This window comes from Macrotis lagotis, chromosome 2 (genome assembly GCF_037893015.1).
Source record: "Macrotis lagotis isolate mMagLag1 chromosome 2, bilby.v1.9.chrom.fasta, whole genome shotgun sequence".
NCBI classification, from domain to species: Eukaryota; Metazoa; Chordata; class Mammalia; order Peramelemorphia; family Peramelidae; genus Macrotis; species Macrotis lagotis.
Genome location: NC_133659.1, coordinates 320,382,665 through 320,410,001, shown reverse-complemented (window position 1 = coordinate 320,410,001; position 27,337 = coordinate 320,382,665). Strand labels below are relative to the sequence as shown.

The following is a 27,337-nucleotide window of genomic DNA, read 5'->3' as shown; positions in this document are numbered from 1 at the left end:
GGGTTAAGTGGCTTGCCCAAGGCCACACAGCTAGGTAATTATTAAGTGTCTGAGACCCAATTTGAACCCGGGTACTCCTGACTCCAGGGCCAGTGCTCTATCCACTGCACCACCTAGCCACCCCTCAACTACTTTCTTATAAGAACGCTGCAGGGTGACCTGGAGAGGGGAGTCATTGGGACAGGAACAAGATGTAAAAGAAATGATTGATTAAGCCTTAATTTAGTTGACAAGTTCTCATATCATTTGTCTCTTAGGAAATTAGTTTAATTTTAAAAATTCAGCTTCTCTAAAGCTCATAAGAACATGTGATTTAAAATGAACCTAGAAAATTTGTTGTTGCTTCACGACCCCATGGGCCATACTGGCCATGGTGTTTTCTTGGCAAAGATACTGGAGTAATTTCCCATTTCCTTCTCCAGTGGATTAAGGCAGGGACAAACAGGAAACCTTTGAGGCTGGATTTGAACTGAGGTCTTTTGGAGTCCAGTCCAGCCCTCTATTCATTGCCCTGACCTAGAAAATACAAAATTCAAATTATAGTCATCCTTAATATCCAATGAGAGGTAGTACAGTCTAAACAATGACCTCAAAGCCAGGGGGACTTGGGTCAAGTATTACATCTAATACATAATGGCTCCGTGACCCTGAGTTTGCTGTGCTCTAAACAACTAAGATGATCAGCTGAAGAGAAGGTACAGATCTACATTGGTAGAAAGTATGCTTGCCCAAGAGTTCTCTATAGCTAAGATACCCAGGTCCAGGCCCCATCACTATAATTAGATTGTGAGTTCCTCAAGAGTTGAGACTGTTATTTGTTTTTGTGTTTTTTATCGTCTTGTTCCCCCAATGCTTAGCATAATGTCTTTCACTTAGGAGGCCCTTAATAATTGCTAACTGTCTGATTGACTAACCCAACATCCATTTAGATCTTCCACCATCCTTTAGGGAGAGTTGTTTCCCATCAGACAGCCTTTCCACTGAAATAGATGCAGACACAAATGATGGACACAGCAAAGAGGAATATTGCCTTTATTTAAATGCTTCAGGCCATGAGGTATAAAAAAGAAACATAACTTAGTGAGCACTGAAAATGATACAGATGTGTGGATAAGGCCAACTTTGGCTTCCTTTCAGCAGAACTGCCCAGGCTTGAAGTAGATATGTGGCTTTGCCTGCTTTCCAAGACTAAAAGGCATTTTGTCTAGCCCATATAACATATAGAAGTTCAGTATCTGCCATAACTTTCCTCACTGGAGAGAGTTGCCACAACATGGTGAAACCCACACAAAACTGAAATGTTTACAGCACACAAAGAAAAACATACAATATATACTCTAGCTGGTTATCAAAGAACCAACTAGTAAACAATAAAAATGAATTAAGTGTTAAACTCCATTATAAAGTATCTCATTATCTTCTAAGTAGCCTTAGTGTAGGTCCCATATAAATAAGAATATATTGTTCATTTTTCTCTTCATAATGGGAAAATCTTGACTTAGGAGTTCATCCCATACTTCAGTAATACTTGGAGATCCTACCATATTATTGCCCATTATGATGGTTCCTGAAATGGCTACAGTTCCCATCTGGAGGAGACAAAGGCAGTCATTTAAGATTGAGAGGAATGCCTGGCTTGGATCTAATGAGTCCCCTCAGCTGAGTGATATCAAACAATCAATCATATAATCTCAGAATAAGAAAGGACATTTTTTTCAACCCATCAATCAACAAAGTCTTTATTGAGCATCTATTCTGTGCTCACCATTTTCTTGATTTTCACCAAGATTAACAACAGCAACAAAAAATAATTGGGCTGCCCTTGGCGTATATCCTGAAAGCTCAAAAAACTGGATCTTCTTTCCCCAAGTTTGGGTGTTCAGTGATGCTAAATGGAGCTTATCCTTTTCTTGATGGTCTCCAGATCAGCCTTAGAGGCAAAAACCTCTTTCTCTTTTGTAATTAGTGTCTATAATGAATCTCCTTTGAATTGAAAGAGGTCGAGAAAATACAGAACTGGTAAAAGTGGTGTGTGTGTGTGTGTGTGTGTGTGTGTGTGTGTGTGTGTGTGTGTGTTTGTAGGTATGGTATGTGCCCCTCATCTTATTGTGGACATATGTTACTGTAAAATAGAAGCAATGATTGAATCTTTGGTCACCCTGCAAATATTGATTTTTTTTAACATTTTAAATGCTTATCCCATATAAGTTTATCCAGAGTTTTATGGTTAATATAAATCATACCTTTCCCATAATCATTTCAAAAACATGTTGGATATGAAATCCAAAGAAAAGTTTCACTTTGTTCTTTTTTCCTCATTCCCCTCACATCTTAATTTAGCCTTGTTGCTGTTTATGAATTAGATTTTAAAATTTCTAATTTGTCATATAGTCATTTGTACGACTAGAAGCTAAAATCTCATGCTAAATGCATAGGATTTCAGAAGTATGGTTTTACAGCAATACTTAAAAGTTAATATGGAATTAGGAAGCATTGACTCTCAGTTATCTGAAAATCTGAAGAGTCCCTTCGTCTAGAGTTATCAAATGTATAGCCTCTAAACTCCTGATGCAACACCAAATTGAAATGAAATTAGGAAATGTTTAGCAAAGTAAAAATAATTATGAAATAGACAATGTTATTGCATGGTTTTTCTAAGTCAATTTGCAGCCTGAAGGCATCCTTTTCTATTTGACTTAGAGACCAGTGACTTGTCAGTGTTAATATGTTTACAAGATATATTTAGAAATATTACAATGATTAACTGGATTTTATAAATGCCCTCACTATAAAATTGGGCAAGCCATTCTCTAAAAACAAAATAAAATTTTAATAAAAAAGAATGGAACACTTGCCCTTTATAAAACTTTAAAAGTAAACAACCACCAAGAATTGGTACAAAAATAAAGCATTCTCATTTTTTGACATAAAGAATCTTCTCTGTGTACCAGTTTTATGTAAGTATATATAATATATATATATATATATATTTTAAATGTCTTAGAAAAATACAAAATATTTCTACAATTTCCTAAAACCTTTTTTGGAAACATACCTTTGGGGCTAGTACAAAAATGGGAGCTTTGGGGAAGGAATTCAAGTCATAAACTTGCTGCAGAGCCCTAAGATCATGTCGGCATCGAAGCCTCATTTCTCTGCCATCACTGGTTGGTACCCTAGTCCATAAGATGCACTGGCTAAAAGAGAATTCTTCTTTCTTCAGAAGTCATTTATTTCTGTAGAAATCCTTAGAGTGACATTCTACAATAAAAGAGAATGAAGGCTGTCAGAGATCTTAGGGCTGACCAGTTGGATAAAGTCAAAAACACTATTCCCTTTCCCACCCCACCCCCATCTTTTGAAGCTTACTCTCTTCAAAGCTTAGCTCAGTGTAGACTTGTGTAGCATCTATCTGAGTTGGTAAGTCAATATTGATGATATTCCTACCCTCAAGGAGTTTGCAATTCAATTCAACAAGCATCTATCTATCCAGGTACCCAAGTATCCACCCTCCCATCTATACATTATCCATCTTTCCTTCCATCTACCTTTCTAACATTTATCCTTTTATCCATATATCCAGTCATCTTCTATCCAGTCATCAATCTTTATATGCTTGTATTCACTCATCTATATGTCTGCTATCCTTCCATCTATCCATCCTTTTATTGATTCGCTTCACTAGCCATATATTCAATTTTCAATTCAATTCTAGTCCATTCATCCACATATTTATTGCTCTTTTCAGTCATCTATTTTCCATCCATTTATCCAACCACTCATCCATCCATCCACCCATCCATCCATCTCTCTATCTCTCTTTCAATCTAGGATACCTGGAGTCCTGATGTAATTGGTTTAGGGAACTCCCGGTGAGGAAACTCCCTCTATCAATCACCAGGTCTTTCTTATTCCAAGGCCATACAACCCTCCACACTGACTCTCATGAGCATTCATGAAGTGCCTATTATGTGTAAGCTAGGTGCTTACACCTAGGTAGACAAAGACAAAACAAAAATTAGTTCCTGCCCTCAATGAACTTACTGTCTCCTGAAGGGAACACAACACGCACAAAGGGAAATTTAAAAGAACATCATTTTAATAGGGAAAAAATAAATAGAAGAATCAGGAAAGATGTCAGAGGTAACACCAGGATTGAGATTCTGAAAGAAGTAAAGAATTCCAAGAGTTTAAAGTGCAGGGAAAAAGACAGGGGACAGGTAAATTTTGATTGGAAAAATTATAAAGAAAAGGACCTACAGGATAGGATCCTAGTGAGAAACTCAGAGAGGAAGCTAGACAGTGGAACATTACAAAACAAACCAAAATACCATGAGGAATCTGAGGGAAAGAACATTACAGATAAGGTAGATCAGAAGTATCTTTTGAGTTGGGTTTTAAAGGACAGAAAGTTAAAACAGTAAGAAAAAAAGGAAAAACACAGTATGTATAGGTCACAGGGTAATCAAAAACATAGAAACATGGAAGCACCATTTTGAGATGCCAGTCAATCAATAAATAATAAGTGACTATTTTTAAAGTTCTAGAGATACAGAAAGAAGCAAAAGAAAGACCTTGCCCTCAAAGAGCTTACAATCTAATGGAGGAAAGAGTAAATAAATACTTATATACAAACAAGTTATATAGGAGAAATAAGGAAATAAATAATAAGGGAGACCCTAGAAGAGTTGGAAAAGGCAGGATTGTAATTAGGACTATTTGTCTACAACATGGGGGTAGGAGAGGAGACACAAAATAAGATTGGAAAGGTAGAGTAGTATAGGGTGTGGCACAGTGAATAGAGTACTAGACCGGAGTCTGGAAGATGTAAATTTAAATCCAAGCTCAGACTCTTAATAGCTTATGTGACTCTGAGCAGGTCACTTAACTTTGTGTGCCTCAGCATCTTCATCTATAAAATGAACTTGGCAAATCTCTGCCAAGAAAACCCCCAAATCGGATCACAGAGAGTTGGACATGATTATTAAAAGAGTCAGAAAACACCTCATATTTTAAAAATTCATAAAAAGTACACAAGTTTCTACTGGTCAGTTTGCAATTTTTGACATGTGACAAATACCCACCTGAAAATCTTGGATGAAAGTCAGGAAGTAGAAAATGAAGCCAAAAGCCACTGTCCACTCACAGATTGCGCTCACTACATGATATATGTAATCCTGTTGGGAATGAGAAACAAACAAAATTCACTGGAGGGTAAATCCTAAACCATCAATGGAGGACCAGAGCTTCCCAGAAAAGAGCATCGAACATACACAAGTCACTTGGGGAGATGGTCAAAGGTGGCAAGGATCCAAGGATCCAAATACCACGGACTCAGAGAATTAGTTATTAGGAGGGACACTAGAAGAGATCTAAGCCAACTCTGTCATTTTATAAATGAGAAAACAGTTTAGGTCTGGTCCAAAATCGAGACTCTATATCAGAGGTTCTTAATCCAAAATCTGTGACTATTAAGGAAACATATTTTTGATAATTGCATTTCAATGTAATTGGTTATCTTTGTAATCTTATTTTATGCATTGAAAAACATTATATATTGAGAAGAGGTCCATAGGCTTCACCAGATACATCCCCGTCCATAACTACTGGTCTTGGTTCTAAAATCCCATCTCCTTAAGGTTATATGATTCTAAGCTCTTCCCTTATTTTATCAAGTTGCTTTGTTTGAACTTTTCTGAAGTCCTGATATGAGGTGAGGAATGAATGAAGAAGAATCATATCTCTAGAGTTGGAAGAGACCTCAGAATCCACTGAGTCCACTCTCCCTTATTTTACAATGAGGAAACTTGAGTCCCAATGAGGGACTTCATTTAATGAGGCAAAATAACTTTCCTAAGATTATCCTTAGCAAAATTGACAAGTCGGATTTAAACCCAGGTCCTCTGGCTTCTGAGTCTTTGGCATACTGATATGCTTTCAAGTTTCCAGGAAAGGATCAGCTAGTGGTATTCTGACATGGGGAGAGTGTATGGTTTTATCTGCTACTTCCTTACATCAACCAAGTTGAGCTTTGAGCAACAATTTTCTAGATCCTCTTTCCCTTACACCCAACTTTTTGGTCTACCAGTAAATCTTTTTTTTTTTTTGCGAGGCAAACGGGGTTAAGTGGCTTGCCCAAGGCCACACAGCTAGGTCATTATTAAGTGTCTGAGACCAGATTTGAACTCAGGTCCTCTTGACTCCAGGGCCGGTGCTCTATCCACTGTGCCACCTAGCTGCCCCCCTACCAGTAAATCTAATCTTTAACTGGTCCCCCAGTAGACAGAAAGCTTTTTGCGTCTTTGACCACGTTCTTGGGATCAGATTCAAAAGCTAAAAGACACTTTAGAGGTCATCTAGTACAACATCAGTATTTTACAAGTGAGAAACTTGAGTCTTGGAGATTAAGAGATTTACCCAGTGTCGCAAAAGTATGTCATAGTGTGATAAATCTAGATCTGCAAGGGACTCCAACTCTTTTGTTTTACAGATGAGGAAACTGAGGCACAGAAAGATACAGCTTGTCATGTAGCCAACTGTTACTACTCTTCAACTTCAATAGTGTCATTGCTGCCACTAGCTGGACAACCATGGGCAGATGGTATCACCTTCCTGGGCCTCAGTTTCCTCATCTGCAAAATAAGTGGGTTGGGCCAGATGGCCTCTGAGATTTCCTCCAACTCTGGCTCTCTGATTCTATGATCCCACAGGGTTGAAATCTCTCAAAACAGCCTGTGAATTTTAAAAACTGATAGAATTTAAACCATGAGCCAATAACGCCACCATTTGTTTCCTTTTCATTTTTATAGTATATTTTCCAGTTACATATAAAGATGGTTTTCGACCATTCATTTTTGTAGGCTTTTGGGTTCCAAATTTTTCTCCCTCCATGTCATCTCCCCTCCCCTAGACAGCAAGTAATCTGATATAGGTTAGATGTGAACAATCATGTTAAACATATTTCCACATTAAAGACCATTTGTTTCTTATCAACAGAGGTAACTGGCATGAAGAAAAATACTTCCTAAGCCTCCAGCTGTTCATTTATCGTTTTTCCTTTTTTTGTCCATTTACTGTTAATAGATTTGGCAGCATAGAGATCTATCCCATTTGTGGGAAAAGGCTGCCTCCTGGTGTGCATTGTGATAAAAACAGAGTTTGAATGACTACTTCACCAGCTGGTAGAAGTTTTCATTAATGAAGATAGAAGAAACTGTATTCCTCCCATTTTAAGTTAAACCCTTTCCCCCTAGAAACTTAAAAAAAAAAAAAAACCCAGCCCCAAACTGCTTTCCTTTTTAGTTCAACCTTAATTTCTCAGTTTAGGAGGCAGAGAAAGCATTTCTCAAAGGCAGACTTCTTCGGTCATCTTTCCTTCTCTAACATCTGGCCTCGTCCCCAGGTCCCTCACCAGTCCAGTTACCCACACTAGGATGGGCTGCAATTGGCATTCTGTCCTTCCTAAAATGTGGCCCCCCAGAACTCAATGCAGTATTCCCACAGCGATCTGACCATGGCAGAGTTCAGCTGGATCTCACTTCCTCATTCTGCACATGATAGCTTTCTTAATACAGTCTGAGATTGCATTCTATGAAAACTCTTCACTTTTTTTTCTTTGATGTTTCATCATCTAATCATGAGTTTCCCAAAGTTGAGGTCCTAGATTCTCTATTCTTGGCAATTATCGAAGTCCAAATATATATTCTATGGTCATTTCCATGCAAATTACTTTTCTATCTTTATGCCTAACCTTAACAAATCCTATTTCCTGCATTCAGAAAACCCAGGTTCAAATCCTGTCTGTAGTGCTTATTACATGCATGATGTTGGATGAGTAACTTAACCTCTCTCAGCCTCAGTTTCTTCACCAGTAACTTGAGTGGTTTTGGACTGGATGGTCTCTGAAACGTCTTCCCCTTCTAAATCAGTAATCTTCTGGGATCTGCCATGTTCTCTCATGTTTCTCTAATAAATAACTCATCTTTGTAGATTCTACCCCAATCTCTACCCCAACACCCACACCCAAAAGGTGGGTCAGTCTCCAGCTAACTCTAGTCACACACCTAGGACATTCTTACCTTTTCATTTGGATTCCATTCCAGTTTTGTTATGGAAATTAGTGAGGCACAAGCAATCACTGAGAAAATAAAGGGTAAAGGAAACAACAATGTGGTAGAAAATGGCTCCTTGGACACCAAAGTTTTGTGGTCTTTTAAGAATATGAATTTTCAGGTTAAATATACACAATAACAAAAATAAACAGTTAAGTCAGTCTCCACACAGTCCTGGGAGAGGTATAAATCATAATCCTACTCGTTCAACTTTTAGAAAGTTCCTTTCCTTCTCTGTGTCCCAGTTTCCTAATTTGTGGAGTGATGATTTTTACTTTCTAAATATGTTGAGAGGAAAAAGGAAAAAAAAAATTGTGAACATTTAATTTTGTGGAAACAAAGTCATCTTGGCTTGGGTTAGACTCTTTAACCAGACATTGCTGGTTCAGAAGAGAAGGAATACTGTATCAGATAAGAAGCTCTGAATTCAAATGTGCCACTTAGTAACCTGGGTTAAGTCCTTTAACCTCAAGAGGCAATCGTTTTGACATTAAATTACCAGACTTGGGAGTCAAGACTGTTATTGTTCAGTTTTTCAGTCACACCCAACTCTTCATGGCCCCATTTGGGATTTTTTTTTGACAGAGATATTGGAGTGGTTTGACATTTCTTTCTCTAACTCATTTTATAAAGAAGGAAATTAAGGCAAATAGGGTTAAATGACTTGCCCAGGGTCACACAATGAATTAGTGTCTGAGACCAAATTTGAACTTCAGAAGATGGGTCTTCCTAGTGTAGACCCAGCGCTCTGCCCACTGTGCCCTGTAGTAGCAGCTCACATTTATATTGTGTTTGCAAACTGATTTACATGCACAATCTCATTAGGCAGAGGTATAGGTCTCACAATAACCTTGTTCGTACCAGAAACATGAGGGTGAGAGAGATTAAATATCCTCCCCAGGATCAGACAGCTTCAAACCCGTCATCCTGAATCCAAGTCTAACATTCTTCTTCCTAGATCATGGTGATTTTCATTTGAAAGTCTCCATCCTTTAGACCAAAGAAAAGGGACTCTCACTCACAAATTACCATCTTAAATGTATATAAGCACTCTTATTATTCCCATTTCACAGTTAAGGAAACTAAGGCAGACACAGTGATCTGCTCAGGGACACAGTTGGTAAGTATTTGAAACTGGATTAAAACTCAGGCCTTCCTGACTCAAGGTCCAGTGCTCTGTTCACTGTGCCACCTACATGGCTACGATATTAGTTGAAGGAATTGGGGATGATTGGTGTAGAAAAGATTGTGGGGAGTAGTATGATCAGATGGGGGTCTTGAATTGGTCGTGTGGAAGGGCCATTAGACTTGGTGTAGCAGAATCAGAATGCCAGGATCTTGGACGGAGGACAAAGAAGGGACATTTAGTGGTCTGATCCAAATTCTTCACTCTGGTGGTTTAGTCATTTGAGTCATGTCTGATTCTTTGTGATCCCATTTGGGGTTTGCCTGGCTCTAAACTGGTTTGCCATTTCCTTCTCCAGTTCATTTAACAGAAGACGAATCTGAGGCAAGCAGGGTGAAATGACTCGTCCAGGGTCATATAGCTAATTTCTAAGGCTGGGTTTGAACTCAGGTTCCTGACCCAGGCCTTGAGCTCTATCCACTCAACCTCCCAGGTGACTCACTTTATAGGTGAAGAAACTGAAAGGCCTTAGGGAGGTTACAGAACTTTCCCAAGACTGGCAAGTAAACAAAAGAACCAGGTTTCAAACTCAGATCTTTAGGTCAAGAGGGAAGCTTAGAAGACATGTAATCCACCCCTTGATTTTACAAAAGAATCAAATGACTTATCTAAGGTCACACAGATATTTAGTAAATGGCCCAGTCAGAATTTAAACCCAAGACCTGTGAATCCAAATCTAGCCCTCCTCCTCACTCTCTCAACGTGCTTCCAGAAAAATGGGTGGACCATGAGGAGCCAAGTTTAGGTTCGGCATCATGAACATAGCTCCCAATAATTATTGTTATCTTATTCAGAGTTCCCTTCTACTTGAGTCTTCTAGCAAAGGTTGGAGGCTGGCTTTCTGAAGATCTCACAGAGGGGATTTCCAGTGAGATATAAGCTGGACTAGAAGTCTTCCATGATCCTTTCCTGAGGTGACCCATGATCTCTAAGTTTTATGTCCAATACCAGCCAAAAAGACTGAAAAAGAACATTTGGGGAGGAAATTGGTATTAGCCTCTTATTCCTTGAACCCAAATGGTAAAGTAATGAGACTGTAGGGGTGTGTTGTGTCTTCTCTCAAGGAAGATGAAGCAGTTAGGGGTCCATGTCAGTCTATCTCCCCCCCCCCAAGAAAAAAGGAACCAAAACTTTCATTCATTTGCAGTCTTCTTTTTCTTGCCTTTCACAGAGAGGCTTGGTCACAGGATGGCCAAGCACATGACCATCATCTCCCTTGAAACTTGCTCATCTGTGAAAACTGCAAACCACCCCCATAGTGATTCACCAGCTTCTCCCCATCCAACCACCATGTTCTTCCACGCTCTCCCCCAAGTTCCTCCTTTTGGTTGAGATTCAGAAGTTTTCTATGATACAGCTGCAAGAGATGTTTTGAAAGATGGGAAATTTTTTTGTTCCCCACCTCCTACATCTTAGAAAGTTTGAATAGACAGATGCAGATGTCAGAAAATTTCCCTTCATTACTTTCGTTTCCCCTATGGCAGGATCGATGTGCATGAGGAACAAAATTCTTTGCTGTTTTTCCATCTTACCTGTGAATAATCACCATTAGACATACCCTCCAGAACATATCTGAACTTGGCTTATTTTATAAACCAAACACACGAGGCTATGTTAATCCTTGGAGGGGAGACCATCTTGGCACCAGAGGATATAGTTTTCTGAAAAGCAGCATGTACAGAGGACTTACGCTCCACCTTTGACATCATTTCCTGGGCTAGCTGTGGGGCAGCTTCACTTCAGAGTAGCCCAGACTTCAGAGAAAGGCAACGGACTGGGAGAAAAATGTAAATCCTCATTATGAGATTATAGATGAAAATAATTTTTAGGGAAGAAACTTGGCTGGGGGTAAAGGAATTGGGCAGAGTTAAAGGAGAAAGAAATGGAAACCCTCAACCCTTAGGCTCTACTTTCATTCACCTTGGTTCATTTAACCTCTCTGGGTCTGTTTCTTTTTATGTAAATTGAGAGAAGATGGCTTCTGAAGTTCTTTCTATATCTAATACTATGATCCTCTGACTTGTAGTTATACATGTAGATTTTTTTTCATTTTTAAAGGTTTTCTATCTGGGTCGGTGATTCCATTTCTATAGGATGCTTGGGGTACAAGGTCCAGAACTCTTTCCAGGGTGCTATGCTGAGACCAAAACTATATCCTCTGATACCAAGATGATTTCCCATCTAAGTATTAACATAGCCTCATGTGCTCTGGATGATATGTCTAATGAGGATTATTCTCAGGTAAGATGGAAAAGAATAGCAAATTTCCTCTATCAGTGAAGATCAGCTAACTATGGGGCAACTTTTAGCTTTAAAGATTTACTTGAGTCATTGAAAGGTTAAAGCAACTTTCTCAGGATCAGCAGTCAGTCTGTGTAGAGGGAGAATTAGAACCCAGACCTTCCTTACTCCAATAATTCCTTTTCATGTCTTAGACCATTGCTGCCTCTCTAAATAGAGAGTTAAGATTGGCAAGTATTTAAACATGAAGGGAAATGTTCAAAGGCTTTTAGATTTAGAAGAGATCTCTGAAGTCATCTACCTCTGGCTTCAAATTCACCCCTGATGCTCACTACACCTGAACTTGGTCTCCTAAATACTCTGTTTTCTCATCTATAAAATAAAAGAGATTGGAGTAGAAAGTGTCTGAGCTTCCTTACAGCTCTCCATCAAAGATCCTCACTTATTCCACTCTTTTTGCAGCAGAGAAAACTGAGGCCCAGACTTGGTTGGGGTTTCCAAGATGGAGCAAGGATCTGAAGTCTTCTCAATCTGATACTCCTCACGCCAAACCCCCTGCTGCCCCCCAAGATTTTAGTTCACTTTAATTCATTCACTAAAGTCCTAATGCTTTATAAAAATAACTGGTGGAAGAGCTTTAGGACTGAGAGCTTAATTGAGCTAATGCCTTAGGAGCAATATCAATATTTGGTGGCTCTCCCTGATGAGAGCCACCAAATATCGATATTGTGCTACAAAGGAAAATGACATGATTCATAAAACTGACCCTTCATGAAGGAAAGTAGAAGTTTAACTGAAGGGTTCTGGGTTTCTCTGTCTCCCTCCTTTTGCTACCCTCAATTCCCCACCCCTCAACCAATTTTCTTCTCCAAAGATTTCACCTAACTGAATTCTAAGGAGATAGTCTCATTATAAGGATTTATACTTTTTCTCTCAATCCTTTGCCTTTTTCTGAAGTCTGTGCAACTCTGAAGTGAAGCCCCAATTTTTAGGATCTTAGATCTAGAACTGGAAAAGGTTCAAAAGGCTATCTAGTCCTACCTAGTCTCATTTTATAGATGAGCAAACTGAGACCTGGGTGGTGAAGTGACTTTGTCCGAGGTCACATGGAGAGCAAGGGTCATGGATGATCATAGAAAAGAGAAGGGATCTAAGAGATTGCTTGGACAAATCCTTCCATTTGACATATGAGAACACTGAGGCCCGGGAAGGGAAGGGAAGGTATTTACCCATAAGTACACTAGTGGCAAACATCAGAGCTGGATCGGGACCTGGGTCTTCTGATCCTAAAACCACAGCTCTCTCTCCATCCCAACACATCCACCCCACATTTCTCTACTTTATTAACCTGAGTTTACAGCGACCTGGTGACCTTGTTTTTCCTATGCATCAGGACAGAAGGCTCTGCCACAGGTCAAAAGGATACTGGGAACAACAGCAGCACATGATATGGTAGAGATGGCCATCCTTATGTGGCAGGTCAAAGGCCTGTTCCACTGCGGACATGACTTGTAAGAGATGACAGACTGAAGTAGGGTGTACAGCACACCACAGACAAAAGCCAACAGGGCACCTCCATCATGGACCACGGGAACAGTCAACTCCTGATGAAAAAAAAATCAGCATAGAGGTCATGGCCAAGGAGACAATGAGTGATCAACGGCTGGGAGCAGAGCAAAGCATTACATTCCAAGAGAAGGGAGAGCAATTTCCATGAGGCTCTCAGATGTTTAATATGCTTCACATCCAATATCATGGACTTGTAAGCAAAGAGAAGGGGTCTTAAAAGAGCATGAAATCTAACATTCATATATCTTACAATCAAGGAAACATAGAGAGCTGAATTGACCTGCCCATCACAGATTCAGAGAACCAAAAGATCTTATAGACCAGCACCCTTCCCATTATACCATCAAGGAAACAGACCCAGAGAAAAGAAATGACTTACCAATGTATGTATATATAAATATAAATATTTATATTTTTATATATGTACATATATAATGTAGGTATGTATATGTATGGTATATGTATATATTATATATATATTTATATACCAATGTGTAGATATATAAATATATATGTTGTATGTATTATATGTGTAGATACATATAAACATTTAAGTATGTATGTATACATATGCATGTGTGTATAAAAGCTTCTATATATGCATGCATGGATATGCAGATAGCTAGATTCATAGGACATGGCTGATTCATGAATTTTGTTTTGTTTGACTAAGCCTATTTTTTACAAGGGTTTTGTTTTATTTTCGTTTTTGATGGAGCAGAGAGAGAAATGAAGAAGACAGTGGATTTGTAATAATTTAAAAAAGGTTAAATAAGTAAAAAATTATTTGTTTGAAGAGATATTTTTCTAAAAGAGGATATGGGATATAGGGAGAAAGCCACACAATGTAAAAACAAGATAAATCAATAAAAATCTGTTTTAATGGTTAAAAAAGACAAAGACTGCCCAGACATAGTTATATCTATCTATTGATTTCTATATCTATATATCAATCTATTTCTATATCTATGATCTATCTATATATCTATATTATCTATCTATAGCTATCTGTCTATATCTATATCTACATATCTATCTATGTGTATATCTATAACTATCTCTCTCTATATGTATATATACATATATATGTATATATGTATATGTATATATACATACATGTCAGGAAGAAATCAAAGCCAGAAGGGATATTTTTACACTGGAAGAAATGATAGACCTTAGGAAAGTTATCTCTCTGGGCCTCAGTTTCCTCATCTTTTACATGTGGGGGTTGGACTTCTGAGGTCCCTTTGACTCTAAATCTAAGTATGAAATGCTTTGTTAAACCAAATCCAACCACTTCATTTTCTAAATGAGGAAACTGAGGCCCCTGAAGGTGAAAGATAGAAAGTGTCAAAGGTAGAATTTGAATTCATGAAGGCTTGTCCCTAGTGACAAAACCACAGATTTAAAGCAGGAAGGAAACTTAGAGATTTTTAGTCTAATTTAGTCTAATCCCCTACTTCACAGAATTAGGAAACTGAGGTCCAGAAATTAAGTATTTTGCCCAGAAATAACAGTGGTAATAAGCGGCAGAGCTGTAATTCAAGCACCCCCCCAAAAAAATTTGTTTTTGAGAGCTCATTAGTGATTCTCCAATGAGATATTGATAAATCTATTGCACCTGTCCCAATGGGAGCACTAGTACACAAAGTCCATAGGATACAGACTATTCCAGGACCTTCCCTTCTACCTGGCTCTCCCAGAGTCTAAGATAGAGCTGAGAACCAACTGAGTCTGTTTGTGGATCACAACACCCCCCTGTTCCTTGTTTTCTTGGGGATGGTAATCTGGTGTGGATGCCCTGGGTTTGCTGACCCACTTGCTAACTCCTACAGCCTGTGCTTCTCAGTGGAGCTCTGAGCTTTGGTTCTGGGATGCTTTTCTGAGGGATCTAAGAGACCTGACATGGGTTTGGAAGTGGGGCAGCCCATGAGTTTTCTTTCTGTAAACGCACAGCTTCCAGACCACAAGGAGAGAACCTGAAGTTCCCTTGGACATGGCAAGACCTAAAAGGTTATCTGGGGTCAACCTCAGAAACAAAGTCCAGTAGATCCAGGTTAGATGAATTAAAATGAATTGGGAAGGGACAACTAAGTGGTGCAGTGGCTAGAGCACCGATCCTGGAGTCAGGAGGACCTGAGTTCAAATGTGACCCCAATCACTTAATAATTACCTAGCTGTGTGACCTTGGGCAGGTCACTTAATCCCAGGGCCTTGTATAACACCCCCCTAATGAGTGGGGGGGAAGCCACAGATAGCACTTGGAACACCTTAAGGCACTACATAAAGGTTAGTTATGAGGAGGAAGAGGATGCATGACAATCATATCCCAATTTCTAGAGAAGGTGATGAATAAAGAACAATCAGAATTCATAGCCCTCAATTGATCCTCTGGTTTAGCTTTGATCATGACCTTCAGCTTCATTGAAATAGACAATTTGGGACTGATAGGGAGTGCAGTAGAGAGACCAGCCCTGGACTAAGGAGGACCCAGGTTCAAATCCAGCCTCCAACACTTACTAGCTGTCCTTCATTCTTTTTTTTTAGTTAGTTTTTTTTTTTGGCAAGGCAAATGGGGTTAAGTGGCTTGCCCAAGGCCACACAGCTAGGTCATTATTAAGTGTCTGAGACTGGATTTGAACCCAGGTCCTCCTGACTCCAGGGCTGGTGCTTTATCCACTATGCCACCTAGCTGCCCCTTGTCCTTCATTCTTGAAGAAGACCATTAACATCATGGAGGGGTGTCAGGACAAGCACTGAATTGAACTTGAGTGAGGAGAAGTTGTGCTAAGTCACCAGCCTCACTTTCTCCTCCAAAACCATTTGGATCCAGAGCCACTGTTGTCAGATATGGATTGGGATGACTGGGGATGGCCCTAGATGCAAGGTATTCAGGGTTAAATGACATGCCCAAGGTCACTCAGGTAATAAAAGTCAAGTGTCTGAGCCCAGATTCAAACTCAGGTCCTCCTGACTCCAGGGCTGGGGCCCTATCCACTATGCCATCTAACTATGTGACCCTGGGTAAGTCATTTAACCACAATTGCCTCCAAGGAAAGAGAGGTCCCTCTACCAATGCAAGTTGGCACTTTGCTACTAGCAGGCTTAGATGTCTGGGGCACTGAGGAGTTAAGTGCCTTGCCTTGGGTCACACAGACAGTATGAGTCAGATGGGACTGGAACTAGCTAGCTCTGCTAGCTCTCTCCCTCGTCTCTTCTTAGCTATCTCTTTAAAATATTTCATATGAGGGGTGACTAGGTGGTATAGTGGATAAAGCACCGGCCCTGGAGTCAGGAGGACCTGGGTTCAAATCTGGTCTCAGACACTTCATAATGACCTAGCTGTGTGGCCCTGGCAAAGCCACTTAACCCCATTTGCCTTGCAAAAAATCCTAAAAAAAATATTTCACATGAAATCTACAGCATATGGTTCCAAATACCAGGATTATAAAGTTGCATGTTTAACGCCAATTTAATTTCATTTGATCTAACATTTATTAAGTGCTTAGTACTATGCATGCTGAGAAACAAGAAAACTCCTCCCACCCCCACCCAGGTGTGTTTATGTTTCGTTTTATACGAGAAGGAAAAGGGTATGTTAAAGATAGCTAGCATTTTATGCATTTCCAAAGCACTTACTAAATTATTTTATCCTTTAGCACTAGGTGGTAGGTGCCATTATTACCCTCACTTTACAGATGGGGAAACTGAGGCAGGTGGGTGAAGTTACTTGCCCAGGTTCACATAACTATAGTAAATATCTGATCCCATATTTGAACTCGAGACTTCCAGACTTCAGGCCCAGACCTCCGTCCATGGTCCCAACTACCTGCAGGACATTTTGTATAGGGGTGGAAAGGACTGACCCTCAAGACCCTCCGGTGACATATACTGGCTTTGTGCCTCCAGGTAACCTCTCAATGCCCAGGAAATGTTCTAGGACAATAAAGGACTGAGCAGATCCTGACCTATCTTGGTTTCAAAAAAAGGACCCTGGGGCAGCTAGAGAGTGTACTGGATACCGGCCCTAGAGTCTGGAAGACCCCAGTTCAAATCCAGCCTCAGACTCTTACTAACTGTGTGACCCTGGGCAAATCACTTAGTCCAGATTGTCCCCCCCCCTGCAAAAAAAAGAGTGTTAAGACCCTATGCCAGTGATGTGGCAATATGGATTAATAATGACAATAATGATACCACTAGTATTGATATTGTACCTCAGAACTTTCAAAGTATTTTTATATGGAATCTCATTAGAATAAAGCTTACATTTCATCTAACTCACATGTAGCATTTGGATATTAATCTTTGAAATTAAGAATTAAAACATTAACCCTCTTATCAAAAGAAAATTCAGCATCCGCCCCCTTTGTTGTAAGAATCAGATGACAGGAAATATACTTTTTTTTTTAGGTTTTTGCAAGGCAATGGGGTTAAGTGGCTTGCCCAAGGCCACACCGCTAGGTCATTATAAGTCTGAGGCCACATTTAAACTCAGGTCCTCCTGACTCCAGGGCCGGTGCTCTATCCACTGAGCCACATAGCCACCCCAGGAGACACACTTTTCAGATCTTAAAGTGCTATGGAGATGATGGCTATTTGTAGTGTTAGTCATAGCATTAGTACTAAAAATTTACTTAACACATTACATTCCCCACCAAGGTTAAATAGGAAATTCTTTTCCTATCGTTTACCACTGAGAAATTGAAGCTACCCTAATACTGAACTGCCTGCGTGTGCCACAAGGTGGCGCCACAGGAAAGCATACAAGCCTGACATCAGGATGAGTTCAAATCCTACCTCAGATGCTCTCTAGCTGTGTGACCCTGAACGAGTCACTTCACCCCGTGTGCCTCAGTTTCCTCATCTGTAAAATCAGCTGAAAAGAGAAATGGCAAACCACCCCAGTGTCTTTACCCCCCAAAAACCCAAACAGGGTCACAAAGAGTCAGAGATGACTGAAATAGCTAAACAACAAATGTTCTTATTTGAAAACTGAGGTGGTTACAATAATTGTTATAATGTGGATGAAGAGAATAAGGATGAGATGCAGAATAGCTGTGATGACAGGTCTGGGCCTCCAACACTAACGGAGGTAGAGAGGAAGTTCAAGTCTGGATAAATGATCTTGGACAAGTCACTACCCCAGGCCACAGAAGAGGAGAAAGGGTCCCTTCTCTTCCCTCCTCCCAGCCCCACCCTTTGCTGAAAAACTCAGGAAATGCAAAGAAAGACATGACCATTAAAATTAAGTCTGTTGGTTCTGAACAATTATCCCTTCCAGATCTGATTATCATAGTAACTGTTGATTTCTCTGGAAAAGGGAATTGTAATCTCAATGATCCAACTTCACTTATCTTTCCAGGCCTTTGTTTCCCTGACCATGCCTTCTTTTATCCACCCGTCTCTCACCGAAACACCAAATTCAAATATATTACATCATATCATATCATAATATGGGTAGTTGCTATTTTTAACTTAATCCTACCTGGAAATTGGCTACAATGCCCATTCCAATACAGCCCACTAATCCAAGGACTAATGACACCAGGTTAATAATCGGACTACTGAAATAAGAAGTTTGATTTTGCTTCTCTACGATTTTATATCTTGTGTACATAGTAGCTGCACCTGAAAAGGAAAAAAAAATTCTTTTAATATTTTTACAAGATTTTTACTTTTTTGAATAAAAAGATATTTGAACAATTCTATAACAAACATTTTGTCAACTTTGATATTAATTTTTAAAATACAGCAAAATATCTATGTCTAAGTAAAAAAAATTCAGATTTCTTTACAATTTAAGATCAAAACAATTTTACTTACAAAGTAGTTTGCTTTATATTTATCCCATATTTTTAAGATTTTGTCCTTAATATCGAAACAGATATTCCTGCCTGCCTATATAACCTGGTATAGTGGGGCCTAATTCAAAGCCTTTCACACCTAGTTTGATTTCACAGTTTGGGCAGAATAAAATAATTTGTCTAGAGCCAGAAGGGACCCATGAGAATATCTGACAGCCAACTCCCTCCTTTTCCAGACCTATAAGAGACTTTGATGACTATATAGCCTGATTCTCATCTACTAATAAGAAATGATCTCATCATGGTACATTGTCCTCCCCAAGGTCACACAAGGTAGCAAAATGACAGAACAAGGATTTGAACTCAGATCCTCTGACTTCAAGAATGATCCTCTTTCTACTGTGCCATCATGCTGCCTCTATACATTTCTATTCTCTCTTTACACTTCCTTTAAAAAAAAAGCAAGAACAAAAAAAAAAACATAGTTCTAAGATCCAGAAGAGACCTCAGAGGTCATGGAGTTCAACTCCATTATTTTACAAATAAGGAAACTGAGGGCTACTGAATCTAGAGATAAAGGAACCTTACAAACAGTCTGTTTGAGAAAACAGGAAATTGAATCCCAGAGACAATAAGTGACCTACCCAAAGCCACTTGGGATTTGAACTTAGGTTCTTGATTCTAATTTTCCACTGTAAACATTGCCTCTAGAAATCCAATCTTCTTACCCAAGGGTGTTGAAAAGAATAATGTCTGAGTGCTCCAAGCTTAGAAGGGCTGAGTTTGGGAAAGAAGCACTTCCCATTTTCATGGAAAGGAAGAAAAGAGCCTCAACCAGGCAACAGTTGTGTTTAATCATTTTAAAAATGAATTGTCAACACAAAGTTAATCTGGTTAATGGATGAACAAGCGACTAGGAAGACAACCCGGTCAGCTACTTAAGATGCATGTTTGGAAAATGACAAACATTTTCTCGTCCAGCAACCAAGTTCCTGTTTTGTCAGGAGTTGGAAGGAGCTTTGAAATTCATAGGATCTAAGGAACTTCAAAGAAGACAGTGACATATTTACCCATGTGAACAAGCTATAGATTAACTCTATGTTTTGTCTTTGTTTTTTTAGGTTTTTGCAAGGCTAATGGGGTTAAGTGGCTTGCCCAAGGCTAGGTAATTATTAAGTGTCTGAGGCTGCATTTGAACTCAGGTACTCCTGACTCCAGGGCTGGTGCTTTATCCACTGGGCCACCTAGCCATCCCTGATTAACTCTATGTTAAGAACAGCAATAATTATTATTAATTGCATTTGAATCGATTTGCAAAGCACGTTACCAATATCATCTCCTTTTATTCATACAACAATCCCAGAAAGAAGAAACTATTATTATCCCTATTTTGTCGATGAGAAAACTGAAGATGAGAGAAGTTAAGGGATTTGGCCAGGATTACATAGCTAGTAAGGGTACGAGGCAGGATTTTTCAAAGTAAAGTCTTCCTGACTCCAAGTTCAATGCCTTACTTAGTATGATTACTCATGTTTCCTACAAAAGATTATGTCTATTTTTTTTCTCACAGGGGGCAATTTGGAGGGGAGAGGATCTAAGGAACAAAGAGATAGAGACAGGAGAGATAAAGAATGAGAAAGGATAGAGGCCGAGACAGAGAGAAGAGGAAAGAAAGAAAGAAAGAAAGAAAGAAAGAAAGAAAGAGAAAGAAAGAAAGAAAAAGAAAGAAAGAAAGAGAAAGAAAGAGATAGAAAGAAAAAGAAAAAGAGAAAGAAAGAGAAAAAGAAAGAGGAAAGAGAAAGAAAGAAAGAAGAAAAAGAGAAAGAAAGGGGTAGAAAGACAGGAAAAAGAAAGAGAAAGAAAGAAAGAGAAAAAAGACAGAAAGAGGAAAGAGAAAGGAAGAGAAAGAGAAAAAAGACAGAGAAAAAGAAAGCAGAAAGGAAGGAAGGAAGGAAGGGGGAGGGAGGGAGGGAGGGAGGGAGGGAGTGAGGGAGAGGGAAGAAAGAAGAGGAAAAGGGAGAAAGGAGAAAGGAGAAAAAAGAAAGAGAAAGGGAGGGATAAAGAAAAAGAGAAGAAAGTAAGGGAGGAAGAAAGGAGAGAAGAGAGGAAAAGAGGAAAGAATGAAGATAGGAAAGAAGAGAAAACAGGAAAGACAAAAAGGAAGGAGGGAGGGAACCTATCAGAAGCAACAGGATGACATTCAAAAGAAAACACAGATGAATTGTTGAAAATAGCATGTTGAGGGCAGCTGGGTGGCGTAGTGGATAAAGCACCGGCCCTGGAGTCAGAAGTACCTGGGTTCAAATCCGGTCTCAGACATTTCATAATGACCTAGCTGTGTGGCCTTGGGCAAGCCACTTAACCCCATTGCCTTGCAAAAAAAAAAAAAAGAAAAAAAAAGAAAATAGCATGTTGAATTTATTATATAGCTTTTAAAAAAGGAAAGCCATGCATAATCGACATTTAGAGATACAGATACAGTCAGTCATCTGTTTTCGATTTTGTTGTGAACATAAAAATATGCTTCTTTTTTCTTTTCTGTTTACAAACAAAGGAGAGAATCTTCTGGCTCTAGAGCCCATTCAGTCCCAGCCCCTCATTGAGAGATGGAGGCCACGTTAGCCCAGAAACGTTGTAACTTTACTAAGGCTGTGTTGGTAGAAAACATGAGACAAGATTTCACTCCGACTGGTGCCTTTTCCACTTGTCCCCCCACCAGGATTTTATAGGTGAGGAAGCTGAGACTGGGCAAAGTTAAATGATTGACCCAGACTTACGAAGCAGTAGGAAAGGCCGCCAGAATCCAGATCAAGACTTCTGATGCTGAACTAGTGATCTTGCCATTGGTCTCCTCAAACCTCCCATATATTGATGGCAAATTACTTAAGCATTCCCTGGTTATGCCTCCAGATAGATGATAAATATTTCCATTTTTTCAGGAAGTAGAGGGGCAAGACATAATCGAGTGGGAGAGCTTGTCACTACAGGTTTCATTCCCTCTGGGCTTTATGAAGTTATTTTGGACAAAAAAATATCATTCCCCCAGATGCCAACCTGGAAGACTGTTTCTCAGATAACATGTACCCTGATGCCTTTCCAGTTAAAGAAAACCTGTCAAGGCTTGTGTTTATTTGAGAACCCGATCTTAGAGAAGCCTGGGCCTCTTCTACATTGCCAAAAGCTTCCTCTGGTGGAAAAAGGACTGGTAGAATGATAGAAAGACTCCTGACTCTGGATGCTAGAGAATCACTTAATACATGTATGATGTTACATGAAGATACACCCTCTTGGGAATCTCACTTTCCTCATCTGTAAAAAACAAAAAGGGGAAGGTTCTCTAAAGTCCTGGGACAAGACATTTTCCCCTCTGAGCCTCAGTTTCCTCCTCTGTAAGAGGAGGCTTAGGGCAAGCTGGCTTCCAAAGTCCATTCTGGCTCCAGACCCACAACCCAAAGTTCTGTCTTTGATGGAACGGATGAGGGAGATCACTCTACCAATGCAGATATAAAGAGTCCTGTTCTCCTGGGATCCTGTTGATGATGATGATGTTTGTCCTTCATTCTTGAAGAAGACCATGACATCAGGGAGGTGATGCCATGACAATTTGGATTTGAGTGAGTGGGGCTGTGGTAAGTCACCAGACTCAGTTTCCCCCTCTGGAGTCACCTGGATCCAGTGGCCAGATATGAATCAGGATGACTAGTGATGGCCCTGGATTCATAGGAGGTCTTGGCCTTTTTTAAAAAATAAGTTAGTCATTTATTAAGTAGAGTGTAAAGTGCTGGGAATACAAAAAAAAAGAGACAGTTTAATGATGGAGACAATATATGTTTAAAAAAATTCGAGGTAGTCTCAGGGAGAAGTCACCTTGACTGAAGAAAAATCAGGAAAGATTTTTTTGTAGAAAGTGAGATTTTAGATGGGATGTCAAGGAAGCAAGGGAAGCTGAGAGGCAAAGATGAAGAAGAGAGCATTCCAGGGTGGTAACAATGCCCAGCTCAGGGAGGCCAGTGTGAGAGCCCAGGACTTCCTCAAACCCACCATTCCCCACTACCTCTCTCTATACTAAACAAAAATCAGGGAGTAAAATAAGCCTAATATCAATTTTCCAAATATTTGGGGTGTTCCTCTTTAAAAAGCATATTATGTTAAACATGATTATTTATTACAACCTATATCAGATTACTCACTGCTGTAGAAAGAAGGGAAGGGAGGGAGGGAGGTAGAAAAATGTGGAACTCAAAATCTTACAAAAAGATGAATGTTAGGGGTAGCTAGGTGGTGCAGTGGATAGAGCACTGACCCTGGAATCAGAAGGACCTGAGCTCAAATCTGGCCTAGCTGTGTGATCTTGGGCAAGTCACTTAACCCCATTGCTTTGCAAAAAACAAAACAAAACAAAACAAAAGGAGGTGACTAGGTGGTGCAGAACCAAGAGAACATTGTACACATTAACAACATTGTAAAGGGCGGCTAGGTGGTGTAGTGGATAAAGCACCGGCCTTGGAGTCAGGAGTACCTGGGTTCAAATCCAGTCTCAGACACTTAATAATTACCTAGCTGTGTGGTCTTGGGCAAACTAAAAAAACAAAAACAAAAACAAAAAAAAGATGATTGGTGAAAACTATCTATGCACGTAATTGGAAAAAAAATAAAAATGACAAAAAAGAAAGAGATATTAGTGCTATAATCAACAGCCTGGAACCTGGAAATTCCATGAAGACCTTTAAAAAATAAATGAATATATTTTTTAAAAGGAACATTTTAATTTTAAACCTTTGCAGACTTTAAAGCATTAGATAACTGAGTTAATTCTTTTTAAAGGAACTTAGTGGCAAATACATGTGAAAAGTTAGGAATGCTTCTTATTAATTATTTACCAGTCTTTGAAAAATGTTTCCTTACTTTTATAAAGTATAGCAAACCTCTTTGCAAATGCTTTTGTCTTTGAAGTATTTTTTTAATCTTGTCATAACCTGTAAATGATAGGTAGGCTTTTTCATTTAAAAAAAAAATTAGCTAGTTAGACCAGTAACATGGGCTTGTTTGTTTGACTGTGTGTATTTTTCAGGGTTTTGTTTGACTTTTTTCTTCCCAGTTAAGGATAAAGGGGCAAGAAGTTACAAATGATTTACTTATTAATTGACAAAATTAACATCAATTGATTATATTGAACTTACCAAGAAATGCAGAAAAGCTGATCATGAATCCAAAAATGCCACTCTCAGGAGGGGTTGTTCCTGTGTCACTACAAAAAGAAAAAAAAAATAGACTGGATTTTTTTTTTAATGCATCTTCCCAAAGAGGAGGGTCTGGGTTCTTTTACAGAATGCTGTTTAGCTTACACAGAGACTTGATTGATCGGTGAGCTCTGCTTCTTTGAGGGTCACAGACATTCAGAGTCTAACATTTGGCTGTGTTTCATTTAAACACATTTCCTTTTCGTTCTGTACACAGATTCACTTTTTTCCCCAAATGGCCTTAAAAAGAATTAATTGTACAAAGTACAAGTTCCAGGACATAATACCAATTATTCATTGTTATTTGATTATCATTGTCATAGTCAACCATAATATTATTTTTATACTGTTATTTTCAAGACAATCTGTCTAATTAAAAGTATTTTTTAAACACCTGGGGCAGTTAATTAGGTGGTGTGGTGGCTTGTAGGCAGAAAGACATCTCTTTCTGAGTTCAAATCTGGCTTCAGCCACTTCCTAGCAGTGGGACCCTGGGCAAGTCATTTCACCTGGTTTGCTCAGTGTCCTCATCTGGAGAAGGAAATAGCAAACTACAGGGAAGGAAGGAAGGAAGGAAGGAAGGAAGGAAGGAAGGAAGGAAGGAAGGAAGGAAGGAAGGAAGGAAGGAAGGAAAAGAGGATAAGAAAGAGAAAGGGAGGTGAGGAAGAAAGAGAGAGGGAATAAGGAAGGAAGAGAGTAAAAAAAGGAAGGAAAGAAAGGGAAAGAAGAAGAGAGGGAGGAAGGAAGGAAAAAGAAGAGTGAAAAATAGCAGGATCTCAGCCAAACAAACCCCATATATGATCATAAAAAGTTGAATACGATTGCAATGATTCAACTCACGGTCCTCAGCTCTAACATTTGTGCCAAAGGTAAAGGAAAATTAACAAAAAAATCCCCTTAGAGACCTAGAGGGAAAAATGTTAAGCTATTTTATACTTTGAAATGAATTAAGTTAAATCTAAGCAAGTTGCATTTAATTAACTGCCTTGACGTTCAGTATTGAGTTTTCAATAAACCATTTACTAAATGGAAGCTCATTTTGTTCTTTTCTTGAAAATGTATTTAGTGCTCTGAAATGTGTGACAAAAGCAGCTCCCCCCCCCCCCCCCCCCCAGAGTGAAACCCTTAGACCAGCTGGGAGTGTTTCTACATTTAGAAACCGTTTTGAAATACTTAAGTAATAAAAACCTGGTGATTTCTAAAAGTCACACTTGAAAACCTTTGAAGATTTCACATGAATTTCTCTCTTCGGCAAGAGTCCAGAAGACACAAATTGAGTCCTTTGAATCCTTTGAACCCATCATATTTTAAGTGCAATTCAAATAGTTTTAAGTTCCTTTTCAGAGGACATATCTCAACTGCATGCCCCCCTTCTAAAGCCTTCTGTAAACAACCAAAGGAAGACTCTAAAGATTTAAATGCCTAGTTTTCTTTCCTTTTTTTCTAAAAAGATCTCTTTTCTAGAACACAAAAAACACAATGTGGCTAACAATGATTCAAGTGCCCATATTTCATAGATATTCATCAATGTGATGTCTGAGAACTATATTTTTGAATGTCTAGCCAGGTTTTAAGGTTCAATTTAAAAAAAACACCTCTTCTGTGAAGCCTTCCTAGTATTTGTTAGGACTTGAACCCAAGATTCCCTGATACCAAAAAATTATTGTTCTTGCTGTTACTCAGGTACGTCCCTTTCATGACCCCGTGGACTGCATCAAGCCAGTACTACCACGGGGTATTCATGTTTTAAAATATTCTCTCCCAGTTATTTGTAAAAGCAATTTTAAATATTTGTTCTTTTTTTCTTGTTATACATTCCAAAATCTATCCCTCCTTTACCCACTCTATATGCAATCATATAAAACATTTCCATGTTAGTCATTTTGTATAAGATGATGAGGCAAGGAAGGGAGGAAAAGAAAAAAGGGTGAGAAAGAAAGAGAGAGGGAGGTGAAGAAAGAGAGAGGGAGTAAGGAAGGAAGAGGGTAAAAAAGAAGGAAGAAAGGAAGCGAGGGAGGGAGGAAAAAAGAAAAGAATGGAAAAAATAGCATGCTTCAGTCTATTCAAATAATATCAGTTCTTTTCTGGAGGGGGAAAGCAGGAAACCTTTGGGACAATCTTAGATCACTCATTGAATTCCTGGGAACAGCTAAGTCATTCACAATTCTTCATCAAACAATATTGCTGTTAATTGTATACAGTGTTCTCCTGGTTCAGCTACTGCACTTTGTATCAGCTCCTTTAAATCTTCTCAGGTTTTGGGGGACGGCTAGGTGGCACAGTGGATAGAGCACCGGCCCAGGAGTCAGGAGGACCTGAGTTCAAATCCGACCTCAGACACTTGATAATGACCTAGCTGTGTGGCCTTGGGCAGCCCACTGAACCCCATTTGCCTTGCAAAAAAAAAATAATAATAGCTAAAATCTTCTCAGGTTTTTTCCTGAACCCATCCTGCTCATCATTTCTTACAGCACAATAGTATTCCATCACAATCCTATAACAGCTTGTTCAGTCATTTCCCAATTGATGGGCATCGCCTCAAACTTCCAATTCTTAGCCACCACAAAAATAACTGCTATAAATATATTTTTTTATAAACAGGTTCCTTTTTCTTTTTTAAAAATCCCTTTGGGATATAGACCTAATAGTGATATTACTGTATCAAAAGAAGCGCACAATTGTATAATCTTTGAGAATACTTTCCACGGATTTTTCTTGGCAAAGATACGGAAGTGGTTTGCTATTTCCTTCTCCAAAGAATAATGACCATTACATATGAGGTAGTCTGATTTGCTGCTAGCCATGCTCTGAGGATCATAGGACTTTTTGATCTGATCTGCTGCTGAAACTTTCTCTCCCATTAACAAGTAAGCTCCTTGAAAAGTCTTCCTTTTCTATTTGTACTTCCAGCAACAAGCAAAATTCTTTGTCTCTAGTAAGCAATTAATAAATGCTTTATTTATTCCCTCATTCACTCTGAAGAGGCTACCACTCTGTGAATTCTTTGACAAACTTAGCCTGTAGCCAATTCAACTTTCTGTTTTCTTTGGGTCACTCATGACCTTCATATATGTTTTTGTTTGTATTCAGTAAATATTATACAGTCATATTTATAAATGTGGGGAAAAGGTTAGATAAGCTTTATCTAAACTAGTCCTTCACCCAAGCACCTAGTACCAAGCTCTG

General features: G+C 39.1%; 1 protein-coding gene across 1 annotated transcript in view; it reads right to left on the bottom strand.

The window, feature by feature from the left end:
- Positions 1-368: 368 nt before the first annotated feature.
- The window catches only part of DRAM1 (DNA damage regulated autophagy modulator 1), a 52,441-nt gene continuing 25,472 nt past the window's right edge, over positions 369-27,337 (bottom strand). The window contains exons 2-7 of the mRNA XM_074226707.1: positions 24,092-24,159; positions 18,593-18,735; positions 12,965-13,142; positions 8,079-8,137; positions 5,085-5,177; positions 369-3,261 (exon numbers count right to left, since the gene is read on the bottom strand). Coding sequence (XP_074082808.1) covers positions 3,220-3,261; positions 5,085-5,177; positions 8,079-8,137; positions 12,965-13,142; positions 18,593-18,735; positions 24,092-24,159 — 583 coding nt within the window. The 3' untranslated portion in view covers positions 369-3,219. The remainder of the gene's footprint in view (positions 3,262-5,084; positions 5,178-8,078; positions 8,138-12,964; positions 13,143-18,592; positions 18,736-24,091; positions 24,160-27,337) is intronic.